Here is a 17950-nt window from a genome sequence, read left to right as displayed (position 1 = left end):
CCAAATTATGTACAGCTACCGATGGGGTTCAAAATACGTTGGTTACCCTGTGGTGTGATATTCCCTAAATTTGCAATAAAACAGCTAATAAATGGCATGATTCCGTAAAGAAGAACAACAGGACATTCAAATGGAGTATAAATGTTTTGGGCGGCCATCTTGGATTTGGACGCCATATCGGACTTTGTTATAAAATCGCTGTTTTCGCCATAAGCGCTCCAACCGATTTTCATTTTAAGACCACCACAGGAAAGTTGAGAAAAGCTACTGGAAACATTTATAAAATTAAGTGTGCATTGGCACTAACTAACTAAATGAAACAACCAGTTATCTGTAGCAAGATTCACAATTTTCATATAATTATAAACAACAAGCGACACCGTTTTGTAAAGAGTAAGGATAGGGCTTTTAAATGAGATGAAAAAAAATAGCGGAAATATTGGATTAGGGGGAATCAGGGCGAAAACGACGATTTTTTGATAAAATCCAACAAGGCGGCCAAATCCAAGAAACTTATTTAAAAATTTATATTCTATTTGAATGCATTGTTCTTCTGCTTTACAGAACCATGCCATTTGTTAGTGGTTTCATTGCAAATTTAGGGAATATCACATCGTATAGATCTCAAGGTTTGCTAAAAATTCCACATTTTTTTAACCTTCCGATACTCGCGCTATTGTATTTTGTACAACACATGTAGATTTTTAGATGCCATTTTGCTTTAACCTTTACGTCCCCTGCATCGATCGAAAATGATGGTACTTGCAGTTACACTTTTGGCTCTTTCTCCACTTATTTTCAGTCGATTAGTATCCAATTAGTCTTGAAAGAACTAGGATAATGACACCAAAAATCGCCACTTTTTCAGACAGCAAACAAGGAAATCGAGATTCTTTGCCATATAGTTTCATATCGATGAGAATTGTTTAGCCTACATTAAAAAGAAACATTTTTGCTACGTTTTCAGCATAAAACTTAAGCCCAAATATTTAAAAAATCGTTGTAAATGTAAAATTTGTGATGCATGTGAGGCATCAGTTTTCAACCCCCAAGACCCAGTTTTCGCCATTTCTGTGCTCCAGTTATCGCCACCACCAGAAGCATCGTTTGTATCCGGTTCTAGACAGAAAATTCATTAATGATTATATTTTTTCCGAAAAATAGAATTGATTTTCAGTTAAATAATGAAAACAGAAGGCATTTCCGTTTAAAAACAATCGCATAACTGGTTCCCGCGATGTGCTTAGGAACAGTCCATTGAAATTCGCCAATAGCGAAAAGTGCGTCATGTTTAAATCATTTCAATATGACGACGCCACCTAAAAATAATGCCGATTTGAGTTATATAACCATTAAGGGTTTTGAGTCATATTATATTGGTTCAGTACATAACTATGTTTAAATTATTCAACAGGTTATGCTAATTATGGCATTGCAAATATCTATAAAACACTTTTGAATCCCTGGGGTGGCGAAAACTGGTGCCCTGGCGAAAACTGGTGCCGTTACCCTACATTAGATTGGCCTTTAATAAAAAAAAATAAGTTTGTAAATTATGGTGAATTCCAGATCGCAGTGGGATTTTTTTGACGTCATAAGTAGCATGTGAAATAAAACTAAAAATCTGCTTAACAGCGTGCGCAAAAGTGTGGTTTCATTTGTGGTCAATAAGAATGAATCTTACACTATCCTGTAGAACGCATGTTTATGTCCCAAACTCCGGAACATCCGGTATCGGTTCTACCGGAACTCAAAATTGGCCATTTTGAATTCTCTTCAGTAATATGGCAAATGGGGTATCCAATCAAAGGATTTTTCAACGCGAGTTCTTGGGTGGACTTTTAGATGTATTTTGACCCGATCTGGACATTCTGGAATATCCGTTGTCGGTTCTACGAGAACTCAAAATTGGCCATTTTGTATATTCGCCAGAAATGTGGCAAATGGGGTATCAAATCACAGGATTTAGCTACGCGGGTTCTTGCGTGGACTTTTGGATGTATTTTGAGCGGATCTGGATATTCCGGAATATCCGTTGTCGGTTCTACGGGAACTCAAAATTTCCCTACTAGCACAGTTGTTACAATCCAGTTGTGGCAACCGATATGCTACTATTTTCAGTCATTAATAAGTTGCTACAACTAGAAATGTCATAAGTGTGCTGCTTGGGTTGCCATTTTGAAGTTTCTTTGGAAATATGGCGAATGGGGTATCAAATCACAGGGGATTTAAATGCGAGTTCTTAGGCAGACTTTTGGGTGTGTTTTGAGCCGATCTGGACGTTCCGGAATATCCGTTGTCGGTTCTACAGGAACTGAAAATTGGCCAGTTTGAATTTTCTTTGGAAATATATCTAATCGTGGGATTTATAACATGAGTTCTTCGGTGGTTTCATAGTACCAGTAATAAATCTGTTTGGTCAGGGTGTAATCATTTTAATAGCAATTTAAAACTAACAGATTTATTGCGGTTTGACAAGCGACCGTAATGAGATTAATTTTGATTCGTGCACCATATTGTATTGCTAAGCCACATGTATGGTAAGTTTATAATAAGGGACGTGGCGAAGCTAACTAGTTTTATCGTGGTAATATAAGCAGCCACAATAAATTTGCTTCATTAACAGTTTTATCATGGTTATATAACTAGCTATAAGTGTGTTTTGTCTGTTATCCTTTTGGTATTTTTTTTTTTTTTTTTTTTTTTTTTTTGAGTGGTTTTAACCCAAAGGCTTTTGGTATTTGGTAATACCGTAATAAAACCAGAGGTAATGATTAATACCGTAATAAAACTTTTATAAAATTCATGTAAACCAAGTGGCTTTAGAATTGTTGCTTGGGAAAGGTTACCGAGCAAGTAGAGAACCCAACCGTGGTCTAAAATTACAAACAGCGACCAAAATCCGGTCTCCTAAGCCATGCGACCGTGACGATTTCTCTAACGTTGAAGAGCAGTAGTTTAAATATGTTATGCTATTTCTTGATGAATATTTTCTATTTTCAAATGCCAATAGAGGAGGGGAACAGCTCATGTTACTAACACCGTTCTCCGGCGAAATTGTTTTGAGCAATAACTAAGAAGCGGGAGTAGTTTTCAACTGGAAGAAGTTTGTTTTCCTAGAACGCCGAGTCGAGTTTGTGGATTTCAGAGTCTACGCGTGCAACCCGCAACGGAACGGAAACAATAAAAGGAAAGTGAAGAAATTTCCTCAACCAACAACCGTTAAACTGTTGCAACACTTCTAGGGATTGGAAAACTACCTTAGGAAGTTTATCCCTTCTTTAGCAGATATCGCTTGACTGCTTTCAATTCTTTTAAAGCAGCAAAGTCTTTTTGTTTTTAATGAAAAAGCCTTTGCTTCGTTCGTTTGTATTATAAGTATCTTAGAAAGTTTTCCAGTCTTGCGAATTTGTCAGATGAAAGCAAATTCAAACGGATGCCAATAGGATGACTGTAGCTGGAATTGTAATGCAACACGTAGGTGATGATGATAAGTTTCATCGTTTCTACTCCGCTGAACAAAACTATCATTCCCAAGTTTTGTAGACATTAGTGGTCAACGGTTGAATTAATATGAAAGTATCGCTGCAATGTATGTGAATTCCTCCACTACTTCATATTCTTCCCCATCGAGTTCCACCTCGACATTAACACCACGTTATATCACGTTCCCTGCCCGCAACTATGCACTTCGTTTTGGCGGTTTTAATGGCAAGTCCCTATCTCGCTAGTTCCCTTTTAAAATGCCTGAAATGCCTGCCGTTGATATCGACGTCATCCACAAAACCAAAAAGCATGTGAGATTTCATGATGTTGGTCCTGTTTCTTCCCACGTTCTCCCCACCCATTGCACCTTGCAAGGCAATGTTGAGTAGTAGGTTAGAGAGTGCATCCCCTAGTCTCAGTCCATTCAACGTCACGTTTCACGACTCACTCACGAAAGCGGTTGAAGTCTCGCCTGCTATTCTGATGCATGATTTCCACTCACTCAGCGTCACGCGAATCATCTTAACTTACCTAGTTTCATTGGAAAACGCTTTCTAGCATTATCTGCCATAGCTTATTGCGTTTGGCTGAATTATACGCCGCCTTGAAGTCTACAAACAGATGACGAGTTTGTAAGTTATACTCCTGAAACTTGTCGCAGGGTAAATATCTAATCTGTCATGGAACTCCCTCGCGAGAACCATTTTGGTATTCACCGACGAAGGATTCCGCTAACGGTTTCAGTCTATCAGAACAGGATACGGGAGAGCACCTCGTAGGCAGAATGATATTTATGTAATATGGTAATACCTTGATAGTTTTATCATACGAGTCGTTTTCATTTTTTAAAAATAGGGCTACTGAGGCCATCGAACCACTCCATCGGTATTTGTTCTTTCTCTCAGATTCTGATCAGAATGATCCTGAAAACTGTTTCGCATAGATGCTCGCTCCACTTCTAGTCGAAGTAGCTCATGATCATGAAGGGTTCAGACATTCCAGGCCCCAGGTAAGGGCTTGGAGGGCCTGAGCTATATTCACTGGGGTGTCCACGCACTTTGGGCTGGATCACACTGAGGCACGTAGGCCACACTAATAATAAGATTTATGCACGAATAAGCTTTTTCCTCAAGGTGTAACCACGAAGTAGGGCGATTTTAATTTAATAACCCATTATTTTTGGGAAAAATAAACTAATATAAAAATAGATTCAGTTTTAAATAAAATTTTAAGTCCAAATCCAAGAGCAACTTCAAATAAAATTTCAAATTTAATTTCATTGCTAGGGATTTTCCACCGCAGGTTATAACGAGCACTTGTGTACTATAAGTAGGCTCAAAAAATCGTTTTCCTGTACGCGGAACTTGAAACAGCTCTTAAATTTTTTCACCAACGCTAACCATAAGTTACTGTAAAGACAAACAGCACATCCAACTCAGGACGAAACGAGACGAATATGTATGTGACAAGCTACCGTATCTATTACAAACTCCAGCCCAGCGGCAGACCAAAAGACACGGTTTCGCTTTGATTTGTATTTGCTTTTGCTCTAAGGACATTTTCCGGTGAACACACGAGTCAATCCGGAACGACCTTCCCCGATTCGGCAGAAAATTTGCATATTTATTTACTAGAGGATGCTGGCGGTTTGGTGACTTCGAAAGAAAGTAGAACACCAAGTTTCTAGTGAGCTCAACTTTCACGACCGGTGGCAGAATTAAATGGAAATTGCTTTGCTTGCTTCATTTATTTCAGACTCTCCTATGGCACTTGAAAGTAATTTGCAAGTTTTGTTTAATTTTATCTCAGTTTTTCATTGATTATTTGTTGACCCAGTTACACTTTTAAATAAGTAGTTTTGAAGCTAATTTCACGAGACTAATTTGAAATATTTTTTTCTGATTATGATAACAGCTCATGCTGCTCAACATATCATTGAAAAACTCTGAGTTAATTTATGCATCCTTTCAGGATGCTTGATTCTTAGGTGATCAAATTACCTCACTCCAGTCGTTTTCAACAATATGTAATTAGCTTTACAATACAGTTATATACACTGCTTAAAATTAAATTTGCCAACAGGCGTGGGTAGGCGATACTCACATAATTACGAATAATCCTCTCATGTACTCTTGCATGTCGTCGACCAGATTGACGGCACAGATTCCTACGCCTTCGAATTTGGGAACGTATTTCTGAAACGGAAAAGGAAAAACGCGAAAGTATCGTCTTTAGAATCTTGGCTCTTTACCGTGTGATGTAAAAGCTGCAAACAAAATGGGATTACTGTATAGGAGAATTATTCCGGATTTACGCTTAAAATTAGCCGTCTCAGCAGAGTAAGCAGCAACAGCATCCTTTGAGCTAGGACGGGAAGGAGTAAAGATGCTTCTGCCGCCGTCATCTAGGTGGCGGATTATTATCTCATTGCTCCCACACTCGCAGACACACACACACTTGATGCATGTCGCCTACGGCTACGGAACCAAAATCCTTAAAAGTTAAATTTAATCTACCCTACCGTTCGCTCGCTCATAGGAGCAACCGCACCGGGCGGTATGCTGATTTTCTCATCCCCAATCTGTACGTACGTAGGTAGGTAGACGGCACAATTCGACCCCGAAAAAAAGGGGAGACGTCGAAATCAGGGCACCACTCAATATTGGGTGTTGGTGGTTTAACTAATAGAATTATCTTTAGATTAGGTAAAAAGTTGTTTAATTAAAAATTGAATATCCCAACCATGGAGTGTATTTATATAACGGGGTTAAGGTCTGCTTCGCTTTATGATACCTACTGAATAAAGTAAAAGTATATCATAGTAAATGTCTGAAATTATGTAAAACCAAGTGCCGTAGAACGAGAATAAGCCATTCCGAAAAGCGAAATGCCAAAAAACGGAAGCAATTTCCATAACTTTGTATTTCGCTTTTTGCTCTCTACTGAGGAAGCTGGGAAGCACTTTCACCATCATGGCTAGACGACTGAGGGAGGCAATATGTTTTTGTCAGCCTGAGCTGTAAAAGATGATGAGCGCACCAAACCAGAGCTGAATTGTGTGCTAATAATTCAAATATTACAAGGGTTGGGTTGCTGCAGCTGCTTTGTTCAAATATTATTCCTGTTTTTCATCATACTTGGTAGCAATTTTGCTCTATCCATCCGGAACCAACCGCTCAGTCCGCAAACCGTAAATCGCTGAACATCACGATCGACTTTTTTGTAAATTAATCTTACCTCTTGTGTGGTATATATTTCAAGGCGAAAATATTTTTTCTTTCTTGTCGAACTTTCTCCTCTTGCGTGTCTAGCGTGAGAAGCTGGTGAAAAACGCTTCTGTCGAAGTTTATTCAATTACGGATACGACCGCAATCAATCCACCCTTCTACTTTTTCTTTCTTCTATATTCTCCGGGAGGAAGTAAGTACTTTTCCAAACATCCGAATATACGAAGAAAAACAAAACAAACAAAAAACTACCAAAAACAGGTGAAAGAAGCTATTTTTGTGCCAGTGTTTGTATGCATTGACGAGAGTGAGTAAACATCGAAGAAAAAATGTTTTCCTTGGAAGATGCTGCCATCCACCTGTTGTTCTTGTTGTTGCTGTTGGCTTGGCTGTGCTGGAAAAACTTGTGTGTGTGTGCCAAGCAGCAGGGTTTCTTTGTCTTTCCTGGCAATCAATTTCCTGCGGCGTTTCAGATCCAAACACGTTGAAGTGTTACTATGCGGTAAACGATGACGGCTCCCGGGCTCAATAAATCATGAAATCATTGAATCATTGAACCAACAAATCAACCAAATATTTAGGTTAATTCAATTTATTAATTCGACCTTGTTTATTACGCTCTTAAATCTACAGCATAGACTACCGAGAAAAACATGCTTAAAGTACTTAAAAGTACGGGAAAGTATGTCTTTGAGATACGATACAAACTCTTTCCTTTGTAATACATTTCTGACAAGGAAATGAAAGTTTTTGGTTTTTTCATTGCCAAAAACATCCATTTCCTTGAAAGTTAAGAAAAACACCATGCGTCTCCATTAAAAAGTCAGGTGGGCACAATTTAAATTCATTTACAGGAATCCCCCGAATAATGCGATGGGTGGTCCATTAACCAATAATTTTGATTTTTGGTAGTTGAGTAGTTTGTACCACATACTAATAATTTGCCAAAAATCAACTTTATTGGTTGATGGACAACTGAGAAACCGCCATGGGCATACACCACCACTCACCGCGTTATTCGGGGGACTGCTATATTTTCATTTTTCCAAAGCAAAATATTCTTTTGTCACGTGGAAGTTTTTTGAAATACTTTTTTTCTTGTTTGTCAATGCCTAATCTTTTAATAATAATTTTTTTTTGTTGAGCTGAGCTATAGATGGAAAATTCGGTGTTCTGGAATATTAACTTATACCATTACAAATATTTTATAAAGTTTTTGTCCTTCCAGTGTTGGGCAACTGAAGGGGGGGGGGGGGGGGGGGGGGTATCGAAAACACAAAGGGATTTTGAATCGACCATAAAATATGCGAGTTTATTATGAAAATGTTAGCAAATTTTCCTAGCATATTCACATTGCCGATGGAACTAGAGGTAGTCCATTTCTTACCGTCTTACTCAAAAAGAAGCAAACAAGGGGGGAAAGAGGAGAAGTGTATGAAAAAAGAAAAATGAAGAAAAAACGTGACAAAATGGGAGGGAAACTAGACATAAAAAGAGAAGAAAGGTGGAAAAGAAAAAAATCCCAGGAAACAAGAGACAAAAAAAGGTTAAACTCGAGAAGACTGAACAGAAAGAGATGAAGAATGAAAGAGAAAAGAAGAAAACTGTGGCAAAAGAAGGAAAAACTCGAAATGAAACTAGGAAAACGAGAAAGATACAAACACTCAGGTACACAAAAATCGGCACGTCAAATTTACGTGAAAACATAGGTAAATCTCATCTATCACACTTTTCATGTAACATTCACGTGAGTTATTGGTAACTCGCACTCATACTAACCCGTTTACGTGCGATCTATGTAAATTTTAGCAACTTTCCCATTAACTAGCACCTGAATGTAAGTTGCTGTACAGAAGTGTACATGATTTTTCACGTGGATGAGACGTGCCGATTTTTTAGAGTGTAGGCATGTGCCGTGTGATAGATAAAAGAATACTGAGTAATTCTCGCTGAAACGGGGCCACTACTGACACGAGGTCTTCAAATATTGGTCGAAAATGGTTAAAAAATAAAATTACACTTTTGAAACCTCGAAATAGTGGACCCCTCGTTCGCCAAGGGGCCTAGCAGTTTCAAAAATAGTTGAATTTTGAGCAAACCTTGAGATCTATATCATGTGAAATTTTATAAATTTGCCATGAAACAACTAACAAATGACCTGGTTCTGTAAAGAAGAAGAACAAGACTTTCAAATGGAGTACAAAATTTTTTGGCGGCCATCTTGGATTTGGTCGCCATGTTGGATCAAAACATCGCCGTTTTCACCATGAGCCCCCCAACCACCATTAGAAAGCTGAAAAAATATGCTACAAGAAACATTCATAAAACTTGGTGTGCAATGCACAGTGGTCCAGGAGACAATTTTAGGCGGAAATTAAGGTTTCTAGCCTAAAATTGACTTTCCAGACAAAACTTGTGTTTGACAAAGTTATTGCATGTAGAAAGGCGCTCATTTGTATGCTATAAAATTTTAGGGTGGTTCCTATTTTCAAACAAATCGAAAATCTAACTTTTTTATTTTGAAAAATAGAAGTATACATTGTTCATCAAAGTTGTAGAGCTGTTAATTTTATGCAATTTAAAATAAATTTTTTTTGTTGTATCTCTTCAATTGACAGATTTGGAGCCATTTTTCTGAATCGATTTAGGGTGACTCTTAAAAAAACGGTTTTTTTATTGTAACTTTTTAATAGCGAAATTCTCGCAAATGTTGTCTACAGATGACTTTTAGAACTCTTTAAGACAAAAGTTTTGTAGTATAGAGCGTGCTTATACATTGAGCCAATCATGAGTAATCAGCCTTTTTCTTTATAAAATACGCCCTTTTCAAATGTTGATATCTTTAGTGGGGGCAAACGAAAAAAATATCTTTTGCCGGCATTTTGAAGGGTATACTTTGCTCTTTACTATATACACCCAATTCTTTTTTTACACGGGGGATGCGTCCCGTGTAAAAAAATACCGTGCAAAAATAAACCGTGTTATTTCGAGAAACCGTGTAAAAAAAATCCGTGTTATTTCGAGAAACCGTGTAAAAAAATTCGTGCAAAAAAAATTCGTGCAAAAAAAATTCCGCGTACTAGAATCCGTGTAAAAAAAGAATTGGGTGTACAACTGTTGTTGGTGAAATTTTAGAAAAACCGTGTTATTTCGAGAAACCGTGCAAAAAAAGTCGTGTAAAAAAAATACGTGTAAAAAAAATCCGTGCAAAAAAAGAATTGGGTGTATACGACTTAAAGATATGTTATTTTTTATCTCGAATAAATTAAATTTGAAAACATCAAGTTTTACATATAATTCAACGCTTTTGAATCTAAATTTGAATGCAAGCATGAACTAGCAAGTAATAAATCGCATAAAGATGGGTTTTTTGGTTCAAACATTATTCCAGTGTGACAAAAAATTACCTTTCTTCAATATTTCTTTTATTGAAAACGTCTGCAATGCTTCGTTTTTTGGCAACTAGTCAAAGCGTCTATGCAGTGTTGAAAAATTCATAGCAGCAAAAAACTTAATGAGATTTCAAGCACCATGAAATTTCAACCTTGATCAGAAGCGCCGAACTCACATATGAATTTCTCTCGCTATTATACGCGATGTCTCTGTTGCTATGCAATGTGAACCAAATTCAGCTGTGAGCATTTTGCTTAATTCTTCCACAGCTGGCATTTCATACAACGAACCAGAGAACGAAAGAGAATTAACTGCCAGAGAAAACATCAGCATCAGTCCGTGCAATGGCATTAACTGAATAAAACAACCAGTTATTTGTAGCAAGGTTCACAATTGTCATATAATTATTGTGATATTTCCAAAATTTGCCATGAAAAAAATCTCGCATCTAATGTCGTGTGCATGTCCGGTTTGAAAAAAAATTTAACAATTCTGAAGATTTGCAGGCTTGTGGAACATATAACGCAAATATAGAAGCAAAATTTAAATATTTAACGCATGCCAGTTCAGTATTTCCCCGCTACACGAGGTAAGTTGAAGTACCGCACATAGGCATGAAAAATTTTATAAAAACGGTTTATTTACAAAAACTTTTATTATTTGTTATTTCTTTTATCGATAGTCATTGGACTAAATTAGGAAATGGCAGGAATCAGCAGAATTGAAAATAATTATTTTACAGTTTTATTAAACAACTTTGAAAAAATCGTTTCAAATAGTCCAAATTCAAGTCTAATTCAAGGTTCTATCCGCAAGTCCGATTTCAATACTAATTTCTATTTTAATTTCTAGTCAAGTTCCAAGTGTAGGTTGAGTGGCTCACCTTTTATTTATGTCTAAGCACGCTAGTGCCTTTCTCTGATGAACATGTTCTTCTTCTCAATTGGATTTTATTCTGTTAGATCATTCAATATCGATAATTCCCCATATAACAGGTCTTTTATGAATCATTTGAAATAATTGGGAAACTTTATTCAATGTAAATACCACTTCTTCAGGAGGTGGAGCTACAGGGGGAATAACAAACCTAATAAACTTACTTAATAATATTTACAAACAAATAAAAATCGACGAGTTCACACCAATCGTCTCCACACGATGTAGAACCATATTCTCAATTTTAAATAGTATAATATAATAATTCTACAAAGATTAACCTAAATATTTTAAGCGTATTTTCATCCAGTTACTCTAAAATTATCTCTAGATCTAATTAAAAATAAATTTCAAGTAACTGATTTTCTTGAAATTTGCTTCTAATTAAACATCTCCTAAACATCTTCAACGGCTCCGTATCTTTCATAAACGTTTTCTTACATGCAGCAGCTCAGAATCGTTTCACTATGCTTGCTTTCGAATGCTAATCTTCCAAATCCTAAACAAATAGCATCCCTTTTCATTGTTTTGTTTATCCGTATCCTATCGATACACGCGGCAATTGGTTCGACAATAAATTCCTTTCCATTAAGTTTCTATTATTAGAACTGACAACCCTTATCTGAAATATTGCACTCAACCCTTTCGGCTATCAATAGTTATCTTCTTTTTCACACTCGAACTCGTAGTGTTTTTTTTCTCCGTTTTGCCGGTTTCCATCATGCGTTGTCATAACTGGAGGATCTTTCGTGCTCCTCCGTGAATATATGTAGCAATATTTTAGAGTTCATTTTACTCCTTTTTATTTTCAGATTTACAAATCCTTCATAGCCACATAATGTGGCCGTCAATAATCACTATTCACTATAAATTTATCTTCTATTCATATTGTAATAAAACTGGGACTGTTCAGGCACGATGTTCACTTTGTTCGCCGCAGAACTTGCCTCAGCTTGCGTTAAACAGCTTCTCCCTTCTAACAGTTTTCTCAGCTTTCAATGTTTCTCAATTAGGCGAAGCCTCGGCGTGCTGGGAGAGCTCTTTTCTTTGGGCACGTTGGTGGCGACCATGCTTTTCGGTCCGTAATGGTAAAACTCCGAATTTGGCCAAAACAGCGCGGAAGAACTTCGACAGTTTCATATGCTTGAAAATATCTGTCCCATTTCCTTTTCCCGTTACAGTGCACCTAATTCCTGCCTAGGAAGCAATGATGTCATTGTTCGTCGCCACTCAATCGAATTTCGTCAGCCAGGTTTTGGCTGTGTTGTGTTTGTTGTGTTGTAGATAATATTCCCAGCTACTGATTGAAAGTACTGGACACTTCTTTTGTCGTCGTTGCGGCTTCTGGCTGTCGATTTACCTGCGATCCAGGTTCCTTGGCTGTCGACAAACGTTCCCCGAACATTACTATCTCATGGTGAAAGTTGATTTGGCAACTTTTGATTTTGCCAGAAAACCAGTAAACCAGAAAACCAGAAAACAAGAAAACAAGAAAACCAGAAAAACCAGAGAACCAGAGATAACTTGAGACAAGAAAACTAGAAAATCATAAAATTAGAAAACCAGAAAATTTGAAAACCAGAAAACTTGAGACGAGAAAACTAGAAAATTAGTAAATTGGGAAACTAGAAAATTTGAGACGAGTAAACCAGAAAATCTGAAAACAAGAAAATCAGAAAGCCAGAAAGGAAAATTAGAAAATCAGAAAACAAGAAAATTAGAAAATCAGAAGACCAGAAAACTGAAAAATTAAAAAACCGAAAAACTTGAGACGAGACAATCTGAAAATCAGAAAACTTGGGAGGAGAAAACCAGAAAACCAAAAGAATAAAAAACCAGAAAATTATAAAGCTTGATAAAGAGAATGCCAGGAAACTAGAAAACTAGAAATTTAGAAAACTTAATATGGCCATTACAAATATTTTAAAAAGTTTTTGTCCCTCCGGTGTTGGGCCGCTGACGGGGGGAGGGGGCGAAAACAGAACAAAGAGAATTTTTTAATCGAGCAAAAAAAATTTGGATTTTCGGCATTTTTATTTTAAGTTCAAACGTGAAAACCAAATCTATTCTTGCTTTTAATATATACGTTATTAATTTCCATGCAAAAATCTACGAAAAAAAGACAAAAACGAAAGATTATTTTTTTGGCCGATTGTCGGAAATTCCGCTGTTTGAATTTCCATTTCTGTATCATGCTAGAAGCGTTAACTCAACTCGTATGCTCATTTTTCAAGTTTTTCAGGCTGTAGAGCCCACAGACAATTAATTTTATAAAAAAAAATTTAACTCATATCCTACAAATTATTTTTTTGCCCCCCGATTTTTCAAGCCAATTTCCAAAGGGGGGTGACAAAAACTTTTAAAATGATTTGCAATGGCCTAACTAGAAAACTAGAAAACTTGACACGAGAAAACCAGGAAATCAGAAAACTAGAGAACTAGAAAATCAAAAAATTTGAGACGAAAAACCGAGAAATGAGAAATCAGGAAATAGCTATCGAAAAGCTGCAAAATTGGGCACAGGCATGTGAAAACTAAGTCATTTTATATCTAATACCTCTTTAACCCTTCTAACGTTTACATAATTTTTAGCATCGAAAAATCGTAACATTTTTGTCTCTCAAAATTTTTTCACAAAACTTGCGAATTTTCCGGAAAATCTTCTATTTCATTATTTCTACATATCGTGGCCATATGGCGACCGTGTCATGTCTCTCAGAGTCTTCCGAAATCCGTTCTCTGCTTGGATCGGCAAATAAGCTTGTTCTGGGCCTGGGGTACTGTCAACGATATTTTAGATGATAATTTAGATTTTCTAGATTATGTAGGGAAACGCTACAAATAGAACGGCAGTGAGATTTCGAATTTGCTATTCTATTTCTCTAGAAAAAATATTTGTTTGCGGCCATATAAAGTAGCTCGCCTAATGAGTATAGGGTAAACGTGTACGTGTTCTAAAGGACACGAATGATAAAAATTTTGATTGTTTAAGAAAAATATAATATAATTTTCACGCTGTTTGTTTATTTTTTTTTTTCAGGGTTTATAGCAAAAACTAGCGGTCGAGTTCAAACCTTCTATATTTTTGCCAATTTTAGTGTTTGTAATTTTTTTCAAACCGTCGTAAGTGTTCGAGGAAAATACATCAATTTGAATTTTTTCTGTCTTTAATGGTTTTGTTTAAAAAATGTGATACCTATCTTGAATGCACCACGAAACGAAAAATCTTTCTACTCTTCTGCCACTTCACAACTGTGAAAAAATATACTCAAAAAGAAAATATTTTCTTCTTTTAAGTGGGTATACAATTATTGACGGAGATCACGCTGTGGCACGTTTTTTGTTCCAATGGAAAAAAGAAGAAAGTATCAAAGAACCATGATACCCAGGCGAAAGTTTTCTTCGTTCAAATGGTGTGCCAAAGGAAAGAACTAATATAAGAATTAATTCAATTCCTGCGGGTCGATACTTTTGATAACTCTTATAGCTTACTTAAAGAAGTGTGGATCATAGTCGGTTGTTGACTCGAATTATTAAGAGCACAGAAAGAGAAACTAGAAAGTACCTTGACTTGTCAGTTCTCTTCACATTACATATTTATTGGCAGTAACTTATTAATCATGTATGCTGGAATACCTGACAGTTTTTGCTTTGCTTTCTGTTTGACTCCAGTTATAACCAGAAAGTGTGAATGGTTCAATTGCTACGAAAATTGGAATTCTTATTAAAGTGGAGTAATTTTACTAGAGTTCAAGAATCGAACTGATAAAATTAATTTACCTGTTCATCAAAATATCAAAATTTCATGCTTGTATATCGAACATTTTGTTGCATACAATTTTTCCTTATCATTTCTCCTCTTTATTTTGACTTTAATTAAAATACGTCTTTCTCGCAAGTTCTAAAACGAACGTTTTAGCAAACGTTGATATCATCGTCTTCACCAAAATTTTGTTAGGATTAATCATTTATGTATTCATGATTTAATTTTAAACTCTTTCTTGAATCAGCTTTAGTGAAAGTGAACCCAGGCAAAAGGTATCGGAGGAATGCTATGCTGCTTAGCAGCATAACTGACAAAGGAATTAATTTAATCCTTACGGAACGACGCTTTTATTACCTCGTCACTGCATTGTTTGCTACTGTTTGTTGCCCTGGAAGCAAACACTTGCCAACAGGTAGATAGAATTACCATCTCCAGTATAGTAGAGTAAAGTAGAGTACAGTAGAGTGATAGCAATGGTAGCAATGCAATTTACATCTCATCCGAACATAACAAAGAAAACATAGCTGGTTAAGCTGGTATGTATTGCGTGAATGTTCAGTATTTAGCTTCAACTAAGGTGATCTGGTCTGGCCTTAAAAAAATCAATTTAAAATCTGATAAACTCTATTTGGTTATTATTGTTTCCCTAAAAAAAAGGCGTCACTGTGCAAGATCCTGTACTTGGCAAACCTCCCACAAGCACAATCACAAGCAGAAATCCAATCACCAAAAGAAGGGACCATTATCAGCCGTTTCACTTTCGAACCAGTGCGGTTCCAAATCGAAATCGGCATCTGTCCACGGTGCCGGGTTTCCCACAAATTTCGACGGTCAACAGACTGGAGTTGATTGGGCGGCTGCTGACCGGTCGTCGGTGGTGCTGACAAATTACTGCCTAATGCGATGACCCGTCCTTCGGGCCGGGCGAAGCGGCGGCCGGGAGGACCCGCATTCGTCACTTCGCTTCCGATGGCCGGACGTGACCGGCAGATATAGTGATTGCGGGAAAGGCCGCATAACGATGCGATGGAAGGAAAAGGTACCTAGCAATCTGACAGTTATTGGAGCTTCTAGCATCCCATCACAAGGCTCGCTCTCGGTGCGGTGGGATGTTGCATCCCCGGCCGAACGACCGGCCGATGGAGGTGTGTTATAACTCGCTTTTACTACTTTCCATCAAACCATCAAGTGGACAGTGTTGAGTTGAATCCGATAGAAGGAGATCAGGATAACGGCCGGGTCTGCCCGGATGGGTGCTCGTTTTTTGTGAGGGCTGCACGGATCTGCTGCATACGGTACGATGATGGTTGGTGGCGGTTAGGATCTGCTCGGTAGAAAATGAAACGATGGGGATAGCGTGATAAATTGACCTGAACTGTGAGGACAGCGTGATTCTGATTTCGCCTTGACTGACCGCAAAGAAGACAAGTTATCGGAACGTAACGTTTGCCCTTATTTATTTTTTTTTTTGGTTTCGATGAGCTGATTGCTACCCTGGCCGTGAAATCTAGTTCAGTGTATGGTGAAGGAAGCAAAAAGATGGAAAAATCAATCAAGCGTGAAGGAATAGTATGGGTAGTAGATTCAACTAGCTAACATAATAGTGGATGTTATTAACTTGGTACCGAAAGTTTGAAATGCCAAGCTTGCAAACGCGTTCTGTTATACGAGGATGCTACTTTTGGGGAAAAATATACAATATATCCTTTTATAAGTTATCAGAAAAGGAATGAGTCGTATAAAATAAGTAAAAGCATCATGAATTTTATTACTATTTTTTCTCTGAGCTGACTATAGTAACCTGACAGAATACAGTGTATTGTATGTAGTACAATTTGATGAGACATGGGACAATTTTGCGTCATAGTTCAGATCCTACACGTTTATTCCACTGTTTTTGATTAAATTTGTAAATGTGATGAATAAATGGTATGAGGTTGTATCTTGTATTTTGTATGTACAACGGGTGTTAATTTATATGGAAAAAAATCAAGCCTAGTGAATGTTTCAGTGTTCGAGTTGGGCCTCGGAAAAAGCGCTTACAGGTAATACGAACTTGTTTTTCTTTATACTACTGATACACGGATTAAATCCAATTAAGATTCCAAGAAAAATAATGATGCAATCCTAAAGTTTGAAATTATGACTAATCATAAATGAACGGACGTAGCAGGCAACACAAGAGCATGATCTTTATCATGAAAATATGTAGAGAATATCTTTTAAAATTTATCACTTTCGGCTGTTTATTTGTATTTGGATCTAATTCTAAACTCTTTCCAAGAATTATAGTCTAAATAGAGGGAAAAGGTATTTTAATAATGCTTTTGGCGTCAAAAATATTCAAACTGAAAACCACAATTTTTAAGATTTTTTTCAGTTTTCAAGTCACTGTGCAGTAACGCTCTTACGATTTTTGATTTTTTAAATTTCTGAGTACATCACTAGCTCGATCTCCTTAATGAATACGAATGAGACCTAACCAATTTTACAAAAACGCTGTACATTCGCAATTGACGAAGACATATGGCAATAACAATAGAGTCACAAAAAGTTTAATCAGAGTCAATTTTGTAAAAACCCAAGATAGAATAGATAGATTGTTTTGACCAATGGTAACATCCTGTGAAGAGAAATCTGAGGTGCAAGAAAGTTAAATAATAAGTGCCTTCGGACATAGCGTGCGGTAGTAGTTTGGATCTTACGAACCAATAACGGCCTGCATTCGAACTTTCTCCGCCGCACAGTGGTCCAATCAGCGAAATACGTGATCGTGTGATATTGCGCCAAAACGTGAAGTTTTTCGTACATAGTGTCTTTAGGAACATTTCTTGGTATAACAAGCCCCTTCTTGTGAGAGAAATCTTTGGGTGATTAATTCCCTTAAAAGTGAGATAAAAAAATTATTTTCTCGTACATTCGAGATACAGGTTTGGTACTTTCAGCAAAGTTGTAGTAAATATTAAAGCAAACAACTTTGTCAAAGACACCAAACTTGTATCTCTTCATGGAAATTATCTATGAAGCGTTATTCGTGGACAAACCCTTCAAAACAGTTTTTAAACCCTGGCTTATTCTGATTAACCTTTACGTGTTCATAGTGTTCTAGAAAGTTGTTTATCTTGCTAAAATCAACATTTTT

The 17950-nt window shown here is 36.9% G+C and overlaps 1 protein-coding gene across 1 annotated transcript in view; it reads right to left on the bottom strand.

Moving 5' to 3' along the window:
* Positions 1–17950, bottom strand: part of LOC128744928 (G-protein coupled receptor moody) — a 141564-nt gene that overhangs the window by 74641 nt on the left and 48973 nt on the right. The window contains exon 3 of the mRNA XM_053842030.1: positions 5590–5681. Coding sequence (XP_053698005.1) covers positions 5590–5681 — 92 coding nt within the window. The remainder of the gene's footprint in view (positions 1–5589; positions 5682–17950) is intronic.

This window comes from Sabethes cyaneus, chromosome 1 (assembly GCF_943734655.1).
Source record: "Sabethes cyaneus chromosome 1, idSabCyanKW18_F2, whole genome shotgun sequence".
NCBI lineage: Eukaryota > Metazoa > Arthropoda > Insecta > Diptera > Culicidae > Sabethes > Sabethes cyaneus.
The sequence above is the reverse complement of the archived record's forward strand: the minus strand, read 5'-3'. Positions and strand labels throughout refer to the sequence as shown.